The sequence below is a fragment of the Oncorhynchus keta genome, chromosome 26 (assembly GCF_023373465.1).
Source record: "Oncorhynchus keta strain PuntledgeMale-10-30-2019 chromosome 26, Oket_V2, whole genome shotgun sequence".
Lineage (NCBI taxonomy): Eukaryota > Metazoa > Chordata > Actinopteri > Salmoniformes > Salmonidae > Oncorhynchus > Oncorhynchus keta.
Genome location: NC_068446.1, coordinates 6,746,453 through 6,765,174, shown reverse-complemented (window position 1 = coordinate 6,765,174; position 18,722 = coordinate 6,746,453). Strand labels below are relative to the sequence as shown.

Sequence of the window (18,722 nt, the reverse complement as noted above, 5' to 3'; positions counted from 1 at the left end):
CAGGGTTAACACCCCTACTCTTACGATAAGTGCCATGGGATCTTTGTGGTCCTTCTGTAGCTCAGTTGGTAGAGCATGGCGCTTGTAACGCCAGGGTAGTGGGTTCGATTCCCGGGACCACCCATACGTAGAATGTATGCACACATGACTGTAAGTCGCTTTGGATAAAAGCATCTGCTAAATGGCATATATATATATATTTTCATATCTTTAATGACCTCAGAGAGTCAGGACACCAACTTAACGTCCCATCCGAAAGACAGCACCCTACACAGGGCAGTGTAACTGCCAGTCACTGCCCTGGGGAATTTAGATATTTTTTTAGACCAGAGGAAAGAGCGCCTCCTACTGGCCTTCCAACACCACTTCCAGCAGCATCTGGTCTCCCATCCAGGAACTTACCAGGACCAACACTGCTTAGCTTTACAAGTAAGCCAGCAGTTGTATGCAGGGTGGAATGCTGCTGGCAGAATGCCATTGAGTCCCTGGTAGTCAATGCATGGGCACAAGATTCATTACTCCACGAAGAAGAACCCTGCGCTGGCGGGAGAGGAACAGATAAATCCTGCAGCTAGGGAGTCCCCAATGTAGGTCTCCATAGCATTGGTCTCCGGTCCTGACAGAGAGTACAGACGTCCCAGGGGCGGCGTGGTGCTACGGAGAAGGTCAATCCCGCAGTCATAGGGTCGGTGTGGCGGAAGCGAAGTGGCCTGGGCATTGCTTCAGACCACCACAAGGGGGAGTTAGAGCACTCATTATGCATTTGGGTCCCAAGGCTTTTATATGACCAATCATATCAAGTGGTTCCAATGATGAATTTGACGCGGGCCACCCGTCCCTGGTGGCTTTCTTCAACAAAGATTGCTAACAAAACATTACAGGGAAAGCAGGTGTAAGAAGTTAATGCAACCGCTGTGTCAGATTTCAAAAAAACTTTACGGAAAAACAAAACCATGCAATAATCTGAGACGGCGCTCAGAACAATCAAGTCAAATGAGCCACCATGTTTTAGTCAACATAAACCATAAATTACATGCTAAATATTCCCTTACCTTTGATGATCTTCATCAGAATGCACTCCCAGGAATCCCAGGTCCACAATAAATGCTTTATTTGTTCGATAATGTCCGTTATTTAAGTCCAAATAGCTACGTTTATTAGCGCGTTTGTTACACCTATCCAAACACTGGTGCTGGTCGACCTTTTCTCCGGACAAAAACTTCAAAAAGTTATATTACATGTCGAAGAAACATTTCAAACTAAGTACAGAATCAATCATTAGGATATTTTTATCATATATCTTCAATAAAGTTCCAACCGGAGAATTACTTTATGTCTTGAGGAGCAATGGATTACAAGTGGATCATGTGGGATGCTTGTGACCAGAAAATGGCTGACACCTGTTCATTCTGTTCTATTCAGTCCCACAACACAATAGAAGCCTCATTTAAAATTCTATAGACGGTTGACATCTAGTGGAAGCCCTAGGAAGTGCAACTTCATTCATATCTCAAGGGGATTTCAATGGGAACTGTGTTGAAAACCTACCAACCTCAGATTTCTCACTTCCTGTTTGGATTTCTCCTCAGGTTTCTGCCTGCCATATGAGTTCTGTTATACTCACAGACATCATTCAAACAGTTTTAGAAAATGCAGAGTGTTTTCTATCCAATACTACTAATAATATGCATATATTAGTAACTGGGACTGAGGAGCAGGCCATTTACTCTGGGCACCTTTCATCCAAGCTACTCAATACTGCCCCTGCAGCCATAAGACAACAGCAGTCAAGCACCCAAGCTAACTTGCTAGCTACTTCCAGAGACAAATGAGAGAACAGATCACTGAACATTACTTGCCCTAGCAGAGCTTGTTAGGCTGTTGTGTTATCCAGACCGTCGGTGACTGTAACTGTGCTGTCAGATTGTGAGGTCAGAACTCTGAATTAACGAACGGACAACAGCATTCAAGCACCCAAGCTAACTGGCTAACATTGGCTGGCTTCCTAGCTACTTCCAGACACATAATGAGAGAACACCCCACTCTGACCATTTTACTCGCCCTAGCAGAGCTGGTTCGATTTTTCATGTTATCCAGAGCGTTGGGGACTAAAACTGTGCTGCTGGAAACAATTTATTTATGCTTTTTTGCAGACGTTTACTGACTCCGGCCATGTTCAACGGGTTTTGAGCGTTCGTAAATTCATCAGTTATTCTGCGCTCTGGCACACTCAGACGAGAGTCTTTTGTTAAGACATGTAGCTAGCTAGCTAGGTAAACAATGAACCATAATCCCAACTCATGACGTTACTCCCCTGCATGAATCTGCATGTAGCTAACCAACCAGATTCAATATTAACTAGCTAACATTAGGCTATAACTAGTCAAGCAAATGGCTATGAGATATGAATAATAAGATCATACACGTAACATTAGCTAGGGAGCCAGCCAGCTAAGGTTGGCTAGTTAACAGTACACTTTAACATGAAATGAAGCCACTTTCTGTCAAAATTAGAAAAGTGTATTATCTGAAAATGTAGCTACCTAGACTATCTTACCCGTATACATCATGGATGGACATGTCTCCTGTCGGATACCATGGCTGCCCTTAGTTTAAAGATGAAATCCACAGACAGGTGTTTTCTCCATCTCCTTAGCTATCATACTCGAATTCCACTGATTTCAAAACTCAAACCTCCAGAAAGTGGAGAGCATATACGTAACTTTAGCTAGCTAACAGTAGACTTTAACTTGACATTAGGCTTATGCAGTTTTACTACGCGGTACATTTTTTTTAAAGCCTCGTTAGACAGGATTACCTAGACATACTGACCAGCTCAAATAGACAGAAGTATGCTATATGGCAGACCAATCCATCTCTCGGCATGTCCAGCCCACTCATTATCTCAGCCAATAATGGTTAGCGGGAAGGTTGCTCGCTTTTTTCTGTGGATAAACCAACTAGGCTCATAATTTAACAATTTCATTTGTATTTACAGATGGCATACAAGTTTGTAATTAAGGCACATGAAAGTTCACATGTTCGAGAAGGCATTTCTGCAACAACAAAAAAAGCATTTTGATAATTTAAAAAAACGTTTACGTTTAAACGGCTCTCCTGTGAAGTAGTGACCCACAACATACACATGGTTTCCTGAAACAGGTCACATTTTAGATTTTTCAAAGTAGCCACCCTTTGCCTTGATGACAGCTTTGCACACTCTTGGCATTCTCTCAACCAGCTTCAAGTGGAATGCTTTTCCAACAGTCTTGAAGGAGTTCCCACATATGCTGAGCAATTGTTGGCGGCTTTTCCTTCCCTCTGAGGTCCAACTCATTCCAAACCATCTCAATTGGGTTGAGGTCGGGTGATTGTGGAGGCCAGGTCATCTGATGCAGCACTCCATCACTCTCATTCTTAGTCAAATAGCCCTTACACAGCCTGGAGGTGTGTTTGGGTCATTGTCCTGTTGAAAAACAAATGATCGTCCCACTAAGCGCAAACCAGGGGATGGCGTATCGCTGCACAATGCTGTGGTAGCCATGCTGGTTATGTGTGCCTTGAAATTTAAATAAATCACCAACAGTGTTACCAGCAAAGCACCCCCACACCATCACACCTCCTCCTCCATGCTTTCATGGTGGGAACTACACAGAGATCATCTGTTCACCTACTCAGCATCTCAAAAGGACACAGCGGTTGGAACCGAAAAATCTCTAATTTGGACTCATCAGACCAAATGACAGATTTACACCGGTGGCCATTGCTCATGTTTCCTGCCCCAAGCAAGTCTGTTCTTTTTATTGGTGTCCTTTAGTAGTGGTTTCTTTGCAGCAAGACCATGAAGGTCTGATTCACAGTCTCCTCTGAACAGTTGATGTTGAGATGTGTCTGTTACTTGAACCCTGTGAAGCATTTATTTGGGCTGCAATTTCTGAGGTTGGTAACTCTAATGAACTCATCCTCTGCAGCAGAGGTAACTCTGGGTCTTCCTTTCCTGTGGCAGTCCTCATGAGAGTCAGTTTCATCATAGCGCTTGATGGTTTCTGCGACTGCAATTGAAGAAACGTTGAAAGTTATTGACATTTTCCAGATTGACTGACGTTCACGTCTTAAAGTAATGATGGACTGTCGTTTCTCTCTGCTTATTTGAGCTGTTCTTGCCATAATATGGACTTGGTATTTTACCAAATAGGGCTATCTTGTGTACCTTGTCACAACACAACTGACTGGCTCAAAGGTGTTAAGAAGGACCTAAGATAGGGCATTTTTACAAGGATTAAATGTCAGGAATTGTGAAAAACTGAGTTTAAATGTATTTGGCTAAGGTGTATGTAAACTTCCGACTTCAACTGTATATGTCTTAAACCGACAGACCGACAACAAAAGAAGAACAGAGTGACAGCAGAGAAGATGCTGAGACAGATAGACACAACAACATGGAGGAAAACAAAATGGCTAGAGCAGAGGCAAGGTTATAGTGGTCAGTTTTATCTCCAGTGTGTTTTTACATATTGTATTTGCTTTCAACATGAGCTGGTTCAAAAAAAGAGGAGGAGGACCATGTCTCGTCAGTCACTGGTACAGAAATGGTTGAGAAATGCTGTACTGTGCTGCCAATGTTGTGTCAGCACTACTGCCTTTGTCTAAGTAGGGTGTGTCGGGTCAGTTGTAGGTGTGTGGGGATGGGGTGTTTGTGTATTGTTGGTGGCCAGCTGGGTGGGTGGTAGGGGGATGGGGGTGCATGCATTGATGTGGGCTGGTGTGATCAAAATGCCAGGAACTAATTATTGTCCCAGTCCTCCCCTGAAGGTAGGCACATCTGTAGAGTGCATTACAGGACTGAATAGGGTAAGTCTGAATAGCAAATACTGAGGTTATAGGACAGGCGTGTGTAGGAATGGCGTACATTTTGTGTGTAGGAAAGCCGTACATTTCCTCAATCTGAATCCCTCCCAATAAATATGACCCTACTATCCTGCCCGTCTGCCTGCCCTAAAACCAACTGAGACCTCTTAGAAACTTGCTAGAAGCACACAGAGGGTCTGAGGCGTGGAGTTTATGCTGCAGGTTTGGAGCAGGCTGGGATGTGGCCCTATTGTTTCCAGGGTCACCCCTCTTTTCCTTCCAGGGCTGCAGAAGGCCTGCTCTCTCCCTCAAGACTGAAACCTCTTAACTAAACACAAAAAAACGCTTCACACATATATTTTCTAATCCCCTCTCTCACCTCAAGACGTTTAGAGATGAGGTGGTTTTATGAGATCAAAGCAAGGTGAGTCTGTGGGGTATCCTGTGGTCCTTCTGTGGCTCAGTTGGTAGAGCATGGCGCTTGTAACGCCAGGGTAGTGGGTTCGATTCCCGGGACCACCCATACGTAGAATGTATGCACACATGACTGTAAGTCGCTTTGGATAAAAGCGTCAGCTAAATGGCATATATTATTATTATTATATATTATCCAATTTGTCATTTATTAATAAAATGTAAAGGGGACGTAAAGGGGACCGACCGATATTTTAGCTTATAAATCGATCTGTATATACCATAGATCGAAATGGCATGCATTGAGCAATAGCCCTTGTTCACACGGACACAGACTCCTGGCTGAATCCTACAATCGTTTACATTGTAGTGCAGCAGGAGAGAGCGATTTCATCACGGTAGCACAATCAGAGATCGATATATAGCCATTAATCTAAAATAATGAATAGATTTTAAAGAAAAGAAACACTTGCTGTTTGTCATAGACGGACAAGATTATTATGAGATGAAAGGCGAGTTCCTAACGAGTTCAGGAAGCCGAGCGAGAGCTATGTGATTAGTTCACAGCGATGGAGGCAGACGTTTTGATCAAGAGAGACCTTTAGAAAATATGCACATTTTCTCTAACACTAAACATAGAAGTATGTATTTAACAGTTGTAAGGAAGGTGAAATCTTATAGTTAGTGGTTTTAGAATTTGATTATGCTATATTTAGAAAGCATGTAAGCATTTCAAGCCTTATCCATACAGTTTTGTTGAATAGGAAATACAATATAAAATATTTGAGCTTGTGTCCTCAAAAGGGACTACACCTCAGCAATTCCTAACGTTTTAATACAATATGTAAAAATTGAATTTACCAGAAAGTTTAGATTTGAACCTTTCTTGGAGTTTGCTCAATTACTAGTTATTTTCTACGGGCCTCTCGTGATAAATCATTTATTTTGGGGTTACATTTAATAACTGGTTTTTAAATGTACAGTATTGTCTGTGCTATATCATACCCCGACTGTGGATAGACCGTGTTTTGATAAGTAGACCTATGTAATGTGTAAATATGAATTTGTATTGATGTGTAAATAACATGGATTCTCAGCTGTGAACTCAGATGACTGGAAAGTGTTATCTGTAGAACAGGCTGCTATTGTGTGTAAACAGTCGGACATGCAGGACAAAGCATGTCATTTCAAAGCAACCGCCTTCCTTTACTGCATGGCAATATTGACTGAGGCCAGGTCTAGTGAAAGTAGGAGGCGAGTGCACCGATGTAGTTACAAAGTTACTCATTGACTTGTCCTTCGCAACATGATTGAGGTGAACGCACCCCTTTCAGCCTCCATTTTATAGCAAAGGTGAAAACAAATGTTCAGTGACAATGCTGCTTCAATGTGAGCTATAAGGAAGAGGGTCATATCCGCACCTGAGTTTCAGGTACATATTGACCAGGCTGACCAGGTAGGACACTTCTAAAAAGTGGACTTTCTCAAAACCTTTCCCTTTTGGGCTGTGTTACCTTGTTTACATTTGTCAACACTGAGGGCATATGACTTCCCTGATCCACCTGTTGATATTTTAGTGCATACACTAATTACAGTATCTTGCTATATACTACTATGAACACTTACTAGTACAATAACCAAATGGAAAGAACCTTTTGAACAATCTCAACTCGTATACTGTATATCACTAATTACATTTGGATGGATATGGCAATATATATCCAAATGAAAGTAGATTCATGAGAGAGAGAAATAAATACATAGACACATGGGTCCATTTCTGAGTAAGATATCATACTGCAAGCCAATGCTGCTCTACCAGTCAGTCATGCACACAAAATAAGGCTAAACCTTTGACAGCCGCTGACTTCTCAGCCAGGGTGTTGATAATAATGTAAACCATTGTTCATTCAGGCAGGATGTTGTGGTGAGGTCCAGTTACATTACAATGGAGAAGTAGAGCGCAAAAAAAGGTAAGAAGCAGTGTTGTAGTACTCGATCCCGTCCTCGAGACTACATATTGAGCTTCTCCGTCTTGTCTTGGTGTACTCGGTCAGTGAGGATTCGTCATTTCTTCCCGAGACCAGCGGAGTAAAAAAAAAACTCCTAATTATCATCTTCCATTCAGTCAGCGCATAAAACCGCTTCGACAGGACAAATATGACACATGAATATCTTAACAGTCTTTATATCTATTATAGACATGTTTGCGCAGTGCCAAACATATTCGCCTGCAGTGTGTGACAGGTTCGTGAGTCTGAAAGGACAGCAACCGTAATACCAGTTTACTCATGTAGGAGAGTGCACTTTTCGTAAAACACAAAGTCCCCGTGGTGTAGTGGAGGGTATACGCAGGTGTAAACAGTATGCTCTCTTTTGTTCAGTTCTTAATCCATTTCAAAGTAGGGTAGTGGAGGTATACGACTTTTAGTACGATAGAGAAATCATGCAAAGTTCCATACACAATCGCAAGGCACGTGAGATATATTCACACGCCAAAAACACAGCCTAGTTTCAACGGAATATCATCTGCAGGCAGCATGAAGAAAAAAAAGGCTCTCAATTGGTTTTTAGCACACAAAATCGCTAGCCGGTAGGGTAGGAAAGACGTTTCCACGTATGATATCTACCAGCAAACACAAACTAAGGCAACGATGGGTATGCAAACCAGGTATTGCAAAAGTTTAGTCCGAAGTGTTGGTTAGTTGGCTATTTGTGATGTGCAATTGTCATTTGTGATGTGCAATTGTCAATTGTCATGTGCTGTTTGCATCAGGGGCATAGGCATGAATGGGCCTGGGTGGACAGAGGCCCACCCACTGGGGAGCCAGGCCCTTACAGGCCCACCCAATCAGACGAATGTGGTTGAAGCATTGTTGTGGATTTAGACCATCAAATGTGTATTTATTTTTTTAATTAAAAAAAATGGGGAGGGGGGAATGAAAAAATCCATAGAAAAACTCACCAAAAAAAAAAACAGGAAAACAGGATTTTTCAGACATGTTTTTTCATTGGGAACTTTTTAGTTAAATTAGAGCATACCGACTTCTCCAGGCACCACTACGCCACTGCATAGGGCCAATGGAAAGACAGCAGTCACACACAGCATGATGGTAAAGGATCAGCCGTCCATAAACTCTGACATTAATAAGCCAGTAGGTCCCAATCATAAGTAAACAAAAACCATTAAGCATTTCCCAGTCGAAATGTACAACTATTACTTCCCATTGCAAAAAAAAAACATTTCATGTTTAGCACACAAAGCAATCAGTGACCTAAAGTTTAAAGTGTAGCGCTTTAACAGATATGAAACAGACAATCATAATATCAGTAAAAAAAATATAAAATTCCCAGTATGCTTCAAAACCAACTTTATAAGAGGTTTTAAAAATAGTGTGGTTTTTTTTTCAACGTTCCAAGAAGTACACCGAGGCATTGTTGGCAGAACAGATGCATGCATTTCAATGCGTGATTATTATAATTCACTAATACATTTCTTGGTAGTCAAAAACGTATTGCCTTTAGGTTGTAAATCACAGCTGGCCCGGTACATTGTTTGCTGCCTCCGTTCAGGATGCACTGTTTCAGTTTCAATGACTGAAATGTAACTAACGCTGGGAATGTCAATTCAATCAAAATAGCGAGGGCAATGATCACAAGTCAGTCATAATTTGGCTAATAGGCTAGTGTATCTATGTATGTAGCTAGCTAAAAACACGGAGCCTAAAGTTAGCTAGATAGCGAGCTAGCTGCTAGGAGGTGAGTGACTGATTTTTCCCCCCTCATATCGTTTTTCAGTGGCTATACACAAGGATGCTACAATTCCCCCATCATTTATCAGAGCAATTCTGACGGTCAACTAGCTTAAAACGTATGAGGGTTTGTCTAGTGTTTCTTCATTAGATTTTAGCTCATCTGGCTCTGGCTGGCATTAGTTGTTGATCTTGTTGATGTGCATAACTGAGGGAGAGAGAGACGACCTGTTCATTGTTGTTTGATCAATACATACATTTGCAGAAATCCATTCAGGTGTATTTTGTGGCTTTTGGCGAATGCGTTCTAATGATCTAAGGTCATGCCTATGAACACACAGTCCAGTTGAAAGTGAATGATTGCAGGCCCGTGTGGCAAATGGCTTGTTTGTATGAAGATCCACTGTAGCTCTGATTGGCTATAACGCACCGGTCTGTGTAGACTCCGGTCCTGGACAAGACAGATGTTTTTATTCCGTTTTATTTACTGCAGTTTCTATTACTTCTCCAAATGCACAGCCACTATGCCTTGGTATACATAATTCCAAAACATACTAAGAATTTATGAAAATGACCATACTGTATCTAAGTAGTCGCTTGTCAGATTTTAAAAAAAACTTCCTTGGTGTGTGTATGAACAGATTTGAATAAAATGTCATGTTGTTAAAATGCTGTCAGTTCCACTTTAAATGGAACAATGTTTCACACACGAGTTATTTTCAAAGAGATAGCTAACAACAGCAAGAGAGCTGCAACAAAAAAAAACACAGTTCTACTCAGCAGATGATCATTTGAAACTTAACTTCTTGCTGAAAGTTATTCTTAAAAGGGAGAAGCTAACAAATTAGCAACAACATCCTCTTTGATAACACCTGCAGCAGCCACTGCAAACTAGCCGAAAACAAAAGCTAGCTAGCTAGACCGTGGGAAAACTACTGCAAGCTGTTGCACAGTGACCTGTTGGCTTTCAAGAAGGCAGATGTTTCCATAAATTTGAGTAAAAACGGTCACACTCATTAAGTCAAAATGTGATTGGTTGTTTCCACTGGCACGCCCATTTTTTTTGTGCCCTAATACAGTTGAATAGCAGATGCCTTTATCTAGGTTCTGATGGCCTAGCAAATGGCTGACTAAACTAGCTAGATTTATCTCCCCAGATACCAGCAAAAGAAAAATCCTGATTGGATCTTTTTTTTTCTCTTCAGTGTTAACCCTTTCCATTCCACTGAAGCAATTAAATTAGAACATCATTGAAAATAGTAATATAGTTATCATTATAGTTATATTATAATCATTCTTTTATAAATCCTTAGCCCTTCTCTGAAATTGGTCTGAAATATGAGCACAGAAAAACTGGACATTTTGAACTGTTATTATGGTGGTAATTTGACAAAATGTACAATCATGGTCTTAGTCCATCAATTAGTCCATCAAATGTATTACTCTGCTATCTGACTAACCTCTAAAGATAAATATATCCGTTTCATGGTGCTTTTGTTTGCACTAGTAGCTTGGCTCTATTGATGACATTGCAGAGTGTGTAGGCCTTTAAGTAAATGTTAGAAAGGATTGTACCCATTACCACTTTCTTTGTTTAGGACAAACAGTAGAATTCACCCAGTTGCAGTTGTAGATGTGAAACTCCTTCAAAGTAAAGAATAACTATTGTTAAGAATACCACCCTATTGCATGCCTAAAACATCTTCCTCATAAACACCCCCCCCTCTCTCTTTGCCAGCTGTTTTTCCAATCACTGTATGATCAAACCATGTCCTTCATTCTTGACAAACAATGGCATCACTTAGTTCATCACGCAAAACAAATAACACAAATATATATCTGGCACCATGAATAAGGACTGAGGAGGTGGAGGAAGGTGGAAGGATGACTTGCTCAGCGGCACCAGGAGATCAGATGCAGGATGGCTTTGTGTGTGACTTCTGTACCCAGAGAGGAGAGGGAAGAGAAGGACGGGACCTAGGCAACCCATTACAGAACAGCAAGAGGTGGCACTGGGCTGCAGGGATGGGAGTGTGTGAGAGAGAGGGAGGTGTGGTAGTGTGGTGGTCAAAGAGCTCTTTGGCACTCCTTTCAAAGCCTACTCTCTTTAAATATATTTATTTATTTTTACCCCTTTTTTCTCCCCAATTTTCGTGGTATCCAATTGGTAGTAGTTACAGTCTTGTCTCATCGCTGCAACTCCCGTACGGACTCAGGAGAGGCGAATGTCGGGAGCCATGCGTCCTCTGAAACACAACCCAACCTAGCAGCACTGCTTCTTGACACAATGCACATCCAACCCGGAAGCCAGCCGCACCAATGTGTCAGAGGAAACACTGTACACCTGGCGACCTGGTCAGCGCCCGGCCCACCACAGGAGTCGCTAGTGCGCGATGAGACAAGGATATCCCTGCCGGCCAAACCCTCCCTAACCCGGACAACGCTGGGCCAATTGTGTGTCGCCCCATGGACCTCTCGGTCGCGGCCGGCTGCGTCAGAGCCTGTGCTCAAACCCAGAGTCTCTGGTGGCACAGCTAGCACTGCGATGCAGCGCCTTAGACCACTGCGCCACCCGGGAAGCCCTCAAAGCCTACTCTTAAACATACAGTGAACACTCATGCAGTCACAAACGCTAATGCAGATGCAGACACACAGACAAGCATGCACACACGCTAGTTGTACGCACACACACATACACACACCCTACTATTACACACACAGCCCCTTGTGGGCTCCTAGGCTTTCCATAGCTCCCAGGCCTGGCGTGTTGTTTTTGTGCCTTGGCTGTGTGAGGACAGGAAGAGATAAAAAGAGCCCCACTCGGGTGTTTACAGCCAACAATGCTGAGCTGAATAGCAGGAGAAGGAGAGGGGAAGAGGCCTAATGGCAGACCGACCAGCCAGCCTGGCCCCTCTGTGAAAAATCACCACGGTGCCAAGAGGACTCTGAAAACAGAAGAGGCAGGGTGAAAAAAAATAAAGAGAGAGGAAGATACAAATGGTTCTAAGAAGAACTACGTAAGAGCACTCTGCAGAACAAAAGCTATTGCTATTGTGTGTGAAAAGCTCTTCATTCTATAACTAAACGCTTCAAATCAACTTTTTAGTGCATAGAAAGTGTGTACACACATCTTCATAGAAAATGCACAACACTAAACTGGTGGGAACACTAAGCTGGTGTGGACGGACTGTTGTCTTTGTGAGAACATGCCAATAGACATCTTCAGAGTGCAATAAGTCATTTATGACAGCATGAATCAACATCACATGCAAACAAATGTACATTTAACATATTCATTTACAGAAGAGCACAGAGGTCACTGGTTGCAGCTTTGATTGAACATGTCAAAAACTGTTTATGTTTTTCAACCCAATTCTGGTGTTTTTTAGGGCTAGTAGTTTTTCCTGGTCAGGTATATTTCAGTTAGGCCATAGGCCCTATATGCCCCGTAAGTCAGGTTATAATTGCTACACAAATGCAGTCCAATTCTAGTTCTGACTTACTTTTCAGTCTGATTAATATGTATTGTGTTTCTCTATTTGTCATTTCTACAGGAAGTAGGGAACCATGGGGTCCTGGGGCCCCGGTCTGTGTGTGGTTTTGTGTTTCTGGGGAACAGTTAGTTGGAACACACTTCACGGTCACATTGTTGGCCCGTGTACTGTCAATACTGGCACGGTAAGAAAGACACACGCAGCTTTGTCCTTCTCCCCATGTTCTTCCCTTTGTTCAGTTCTAAGCTGTCACGTGAGGATGACACAATGGAGAATTTCCTGTTTGTGCTACACTTCTCCTGTTGTTGATCATACAGTAAACTAGTGTTACCTCTGGGAGTCGCGTCTGCTTCTTTATAGGATATCGACATTAGAATGATATGTCAAGATTGTGCTTCTTTCAGCAAATCTATTTGTTTTTCACAAATTGATCCGTTAAATATTAGATGGTTTTCTTTATCCTTCTGTTTTAAAGTGATTACATTCCATATTTAGCCATTAGCACTAGACAGTTGCAAAGACTCCTGGGTCATTCCACAAAATGAGGGCCTTTGATTTTTTTCAGTAGACATTGTGCACTAAATATTGAATTTTATAAGCCTGTTTTATTAAATAAAGTGCCCTTTAATATATACCACATGGACAATTCAATAAATCAGATTTATTTTATGTGAATAAAGGCTTGCTAAAGTGCAAAAATACTGCATTTTGACATGTCCCCCCTGTGTCTCCTCTAGGAAGATTTGAACCCCCTTAATCCTAACATTTCTCCACGTTTCACTATCATTGTAGAGCCTTAGTGATTTTGCTGTTTTGACAAAGTCATGTCTGAAGATGATTTATTTCATGTGATTGGTGATTAATTTACGTCTGGCCCTCGTTTTATGGTCAACCCTGTTATGGGCACTGAACTCTCGTTTTAATGTGGTGAAACTATTCCTTTCTAAATATTTATTTCTAAAGAAACATTGAACATCTAATAGTCAAATCATAGAGTAAAAGCAAATGAGCTGGTTCTACTCTTTTTGGCCATTTCCTGGTGTTTTGTGGTGGAAAACGGAGTGGATCAAGCATAGCACGTCAACCCTGGTACCCATAGGTAGACAGATATGTTTAAAAATAATAATGATTGTACACCTTTTTTTAAATTCCCTGTTGCACACAAGAAGCTTCCATTCCCCCTCTAACAGGGGGATTTATGGCTGATTTAAGAAGAAATTGTCCACCCTGTTACGGTGAACCCTGTTACGGTGAACCCTCTTTATTTGGCTCTTTTTTCAATTTGATGTATTTGACCTTTATTTAACTAGGTGATTCAGTTAAGAACAAATTCTTATTTACGATGATGTCCTACAAAGGCACTTAATAGACACTTTTTAGAGCCATTTCTTGTTAAATTTCTCCTCTTGAGATAGGAAAACTGGTTGTATGACATTGAACATGTGCTCTTTATGACAGAATGTTATAATTAGGTGAAATCAAACTTCTTCTTTTTTTTCTTACCAATTTACACTTCTCAAAAGGTACTGAATTGGTGGAATGACCTTCCTCATGAATTTTAACATCACCATTTTAATAATTTCCTTTCAATTCACCCATACAATGGTTTTAGGGAGAAAATCCTGAAGTTGATTTATTATTTTCAAAACTCGTCTTGATTCTTGCACAATGGCAACCACAAAATTGGAAGGGTTGGCTTGACCAATCTTGTCCATCTCTTCCACAAGGCATCATTTAACTGCAGTTGGAGGAAACTGGCCCATATTCCAACAGAGATATGGAACAATGCAACCGCACTGGACCTCTCTCATAACCACCTGAACCTTACTAACCCTCAACACCTCAGACAACTACAGAGGTTGGATCAGCTGGTTAACCTAAATCTCTCAGGAAACTACCTCCCTCTGCTGGAGAAAGGCCACTTCTGCAGCCTGCCCTTCCTGCAGATACTAGACCTCAGTGGTTGCCAACTGACCTCCATGGAGGCTGGAGCTCTGCAGGGTTTACCCAGGTTAGGGAAGCTGTTTCTGGGGTACAACATACTGCAAGCCCCCCTGTCTGTTTCTGCTCAAACTATATCCTTCCTGGATCTCAATGGGAACCAAGAGCTTGACCATGGCTCTGACGATACGTCGACAGGAATTAGAAGACCATTCCATAGGAAACTGTTAGAGGTCATTGAACATCCCAGCCCAACTCCAGCTAACTCAATGACTTTGACTAATGGTATGGATCTCAGTTATATAACTTACATCTGCTTCATTATATCAATTCATTTCTATGTACTTAGTATCAATTATCTGTTGTCACTCTTACTCACGTGGTCTTTGCTGTTTTGGCAGTGAACATAATAATAATGATTTGAGCAGTAAAAGCTATTCCCTTCTCCCAACAGGCAGTGAGGATGGTGGTCTGAGCCGTTTCTCCAAAAGCTGGCAGTACCTGGTAGCAGTACTGGTGTCAGCCATCTCCCTCTCCCTCCTCATCGCTGTCCTGGCCAAATGCCAGCTGGTCCGCCGTTACCTGGCCAGTTACCGTCACACCCGGCTGATCGAGGGGGACACAGCCAGCCAGTGTGACCCCAACAGCCTGGAGGTAGGCTTCTCTATGCACAACCATGGGGGACATGCACGGAGCCCCCACCCTGCTGCTGTCCCCCAGGGAGAGATGTACATGGAGGATGAGGAGGATGATGATGATGGCTTCATAGAGGATAACTACATACAAGCCAGTGAGAGGGAGAGGGCTAAGAGGGCACTGGAACTGCAGGAGGAGGAGGAGGATGACATGGTATTTTCCATTGGCTAGAAGAGGTGGAATGGGAGGGGAGAAAGAGGGGAGAGAGAAATTAGAGAGAAAGACAGACATACATACATACAGAGAGAGAGAGAGAGGTCACTGTAGCCAATTTGGACACTGATTAGGGCCAATGCTGATATCAAATATATGCATGTTGTCATGACGTTGGCCTGGGGGTAGGTTTATGACAGTCATAAATACCTCTTCCCCCCTTTTTCCTCTCTCTACCCTACTGATGTTACATTTGCAAAACCCTTGGTTAACAGAGATTCTGGGAAAATCAGAAGGTGGGGGGAAATTAACTATATTCTGGTAATCCGACCAATGGAACATATGCGGTGGTACTTAATGAATATGATGTCAGTTCGGTTGTCATCCGAGATATTCTCATCAATGATAAGATTACATAAACTCTACAGTGGAAAGTCTACACATCAGAGTTATCGGATTCACATGGAATTGTTGTTCAATATAAATGTTTGAATATGAAATTATTTGTGATGGGATGAAATGTGATTTTAGCTTCTAAAATGTGAGATTTGGGTTTTCATAAGGTAGGGCTCTGCTCAATCAGTGGCCCGCCCCTGTGAAGGGACATGGGCTATAAAACTTTTCAAACAAGCCCTCCTCTCCCTTCCTATATAAAGCCTTGTTGACAATATAACCTCCTGTTCCGAGGATGTGAGGACGGCGGTCTGATGTCAGAATGGTTCAGATAATAACTACAGAACGAAGCCAACATCAGCATGAGCTTTGGTTGCGAAAGGTATGAACTTTGAACTCTTATTCACTACAGAAGTGATACCTCCTAGCCATTGAGTTAGCAACAGCAGCTGCAAATTCATGTTAGGAAGGAACAGACAGAGTATTCCATCTACCACACAACAACGTTACTACAACGTATCCACTTTACCAGCAGAAACATTCTTCAACGGACCAACCTACCGAAGCGCAGCTCAGAGTAAATATTTATTGCATTTTCCTTTTCCAAATGGGCGGTAATTTAGAATGCATAAGATACTGTATTTACGATAGCACAGCTTCGCCCTTTGTTCCTCAGTCTTCCCGCTCTTTCACTCAAACCCAGACCCTTTTATTTTGTGTAACAAGCTGTCATATCTGTTCTGCCCGCTAGGGACGTTTTCCTTTATGACGTAATTTGTAATCAAGTTATGATTTAATTATGTGTATGTGTAATTCGGTGTGATTGGTTAGGTATTGAGTAAATATATAATTAAACCCAATTTTGTATTGCTGATTCAACTTGTTAGCCAGGGTTCGTGCAGATAACCAAGAATTTATAACTTTCAGATGAGACTGAATTAAGATGACGATTAATATTGACTGGTATTGATTTAAAATATTACTAGGTCTTTAAGTTTATTCGGAAGATAACAGCTCTATAAATATATTTTTTGGTGCCCCGACTCTCTAGTTAATGACTGATTAGCTCAATCGGGTAATATTAATTATGGAGAAATAAGTTTATAGAATAGCATGTCATATCACTTTTTCCGGCATAGCCAAAGACATGACAATGTCTATCTCCATCATCTTGGGAGGGAAAAAACAGTCACAGATGAATACAAAACTGACAATAGCAATCTCTCTCAGAGCAGAGCCAACTCAGTGTAGCTTTGCAATAGGGTACCTGTGGATGTGTGTGTCTTTCATTGGATTTCCAAGTAGGGTTGATTTTGTACGGACTTGAAATACAAATATATTTGAAAATTATTATAGAAAGTGGATCAAATAATCAATCAATTTGTTTTGAGTTTGCTTTTTTGAGTTCCGGCATAATTTTTTTTTTTTGGGGGTGTGCTTGCACTCCACTTTCATACATTTGTAGATCAAATAAACGTTTTTAAGTTCAATAGCACACTTCTGTAGAAAAAGCCATCAAATTATTTTGAAACACAGGTATGCATCGATCTATAATAAGGTATAACAATGTTTTATATAGTACAATAGACAAACACTCCTGGTAGTAGTTTATGCATAACCTCAGTAGAGCAGAAGATAATCGATACCGTGGTATATAAACCCATTCATTGATGTAGCGACTCGCGCACAGACTGACTGTCCACACCGTGGGTTGGTTTTGCATGCTCTGTTGGGTTGAAAGCTGCTCGACAGTTTTGACGACGAAATACTACCCGGAAAAGAGCCGTGGCGTGGTTTTGACAACAGAGCCAGAGAGATAGGAGGTTCACTGGATAAAATGTTGTAAGGGATATTGAACGTCAAAACATCAGTATATTGTCCGTTATTCGTTTATCAGGATGTCGGCGTCTGCTATATTTATTCTGGATCTTAAAGGCAAGGTGAGTTGAGATTTGACAGTTTACGTGGCGGAGAAGTTTATTGTTAAGGCATCGAGATCAACAGCGATGAGCACAGGCTGCACCTGCCAGTGTAGCGCAGTAATCCGTGCGTAAAACTATAAGCGCAGATAAAAATATGAAAGATAGCGGTAGGGCAGGCTATAGTAAAATTACACACTTGTTTATTATCTTTGATTACTTACAACTAAATGTCGGTGTTTATTTCTGAATACGTCAATGTCACATTACATTCACAGCACACCTATTTAACTTCGTGATCGGCTCAATTTTCCGTTGTTTTTTTTTTGTCGGCAGAGATATAGCAATCTACCTCAGCACTCTCTGAACCCTACACCTACATCAAATAAAACGAATTTCTTGATAAGTTATTTCTCAATCACTTATACACATTCTCAGCAGGTGTAGGCAGTGGCGTGTCCAGAACATTTTAAATGGGGTGGCACAGACCCGGTTTTTAACCTTAATCAATGCTAGGTAGATTATTTCAATATCGTTATGATGGTTCAACGCCATTGGAGGCTGGTGACTTGAACAATCGAGGAGGATAGGAGACTCACAGTATAGGCGTGGACAGCACAGATGACAAAACTTGTTTTAAAAAAAAATCGAGGGAGTAGCAGTGTGCAGGACAGGCTCACCGTGGATGGATGACGATGGAGAAGAACTAAACTCTTCCGTTCAAGACAGGATAGGATTCTACTGATAAAGATGTGCAGTTAGTTTAAACAGCCAGCACATATGTGATAATGTTATCACTCCTCCCCCTATTTATTGCAGGATTGTGACTTGTGATTCATCAACATTGACACTAGTTCTTTACAGTCTAAACAACAATAGGTAATTGAGTAATACAATTAGGTTATTATTACTAAAGCATCATTTCAGGCGAACAACAAAAATAATTATATACCAGAGGTAGCCAACCTTGCTCCACTGACCCCTGCTCTTTACGGGGTGAGCAGACGTCAGTTCCAGACCAGCAATAGTACACTTGATTATCAACTCATTACAGTAGGTTTGACAAGTTGAATCAGGTGTGTTATTGCTGGGCTGAAACAGAACCCTGCACA

The 18,722-nt window shown here is 41.6% G+C and overlaps 2 protein-coding genes across 4 annotated transcripts in view; both read left to right on the top strand.

The window, feature by feature from the left end:
- Positions 1 to 6,331: 6,331 nt before the first annotated feature.
- Positions 6,332 to 16,551, top strand: LOC118358874 (leucine-rich repeat-containing protein 19-like). 3 transcript variants are annotated; one of them, XM_035736851.2, is made up of 5 exons: positions 6,332 to 6,718; positions 7,177 to 7,235; positions 12,569 to 12,692; positions 14,236 to 14,734; positions 14,904 to 16,551. In XM_035736851.2, the coding sequence occupies exons 3-5, from the start codon at positions 12,582 to 12,584 to the stop codon at positions 15,314 to 15,316; spliced, it is 1,023 nt and encodes a 340-aa protein (XP_035592744.1). In that variant the 5' UTR covers positions 6,332 to 6,718; positions 7,177 to 7,235; positions 12,569 to 12,581; the 3' UTR covers positions 15,317 to 16,551. The 3 variants fall into 3 exon arrangements, with proteins under 3 accessions (XP_035592744.1, XP_035592745.1, XP_035592743.1); XM_035736852.2 differs by lacking the exon at positions 7,177 to 7,235 and having other exon boundaries at positions 6,332 to 6,694; XM_035736850.2 differs by lacking the exon at positions 7,177 to 7,235 and having other exon boundaries at positions 6,338 to 6,718.
- Positions 16,552 to 17,316: 765 nt separating this feature from the next.
- LOC118358873 (AP-1 complex subunit mu-2-like) overlaps positions 17,317 to 18,722 on the top strand; it is a 35,627-nt gene continuing 34,221 nt past the window's right edge. Inside the window, exon 1 of the mRNA XM_035736848.2 lies at positions 17,317 to 17,631. Coding sequence (XP_035592741.1) covers positions 17,590 to 17,631 — 42 coding nt within the window. The 5' untranslated portion in view covers positions 17,317 to 17,589. The remainder of the gene's footprint in view (positions 17,632 to 18,722) is intronic.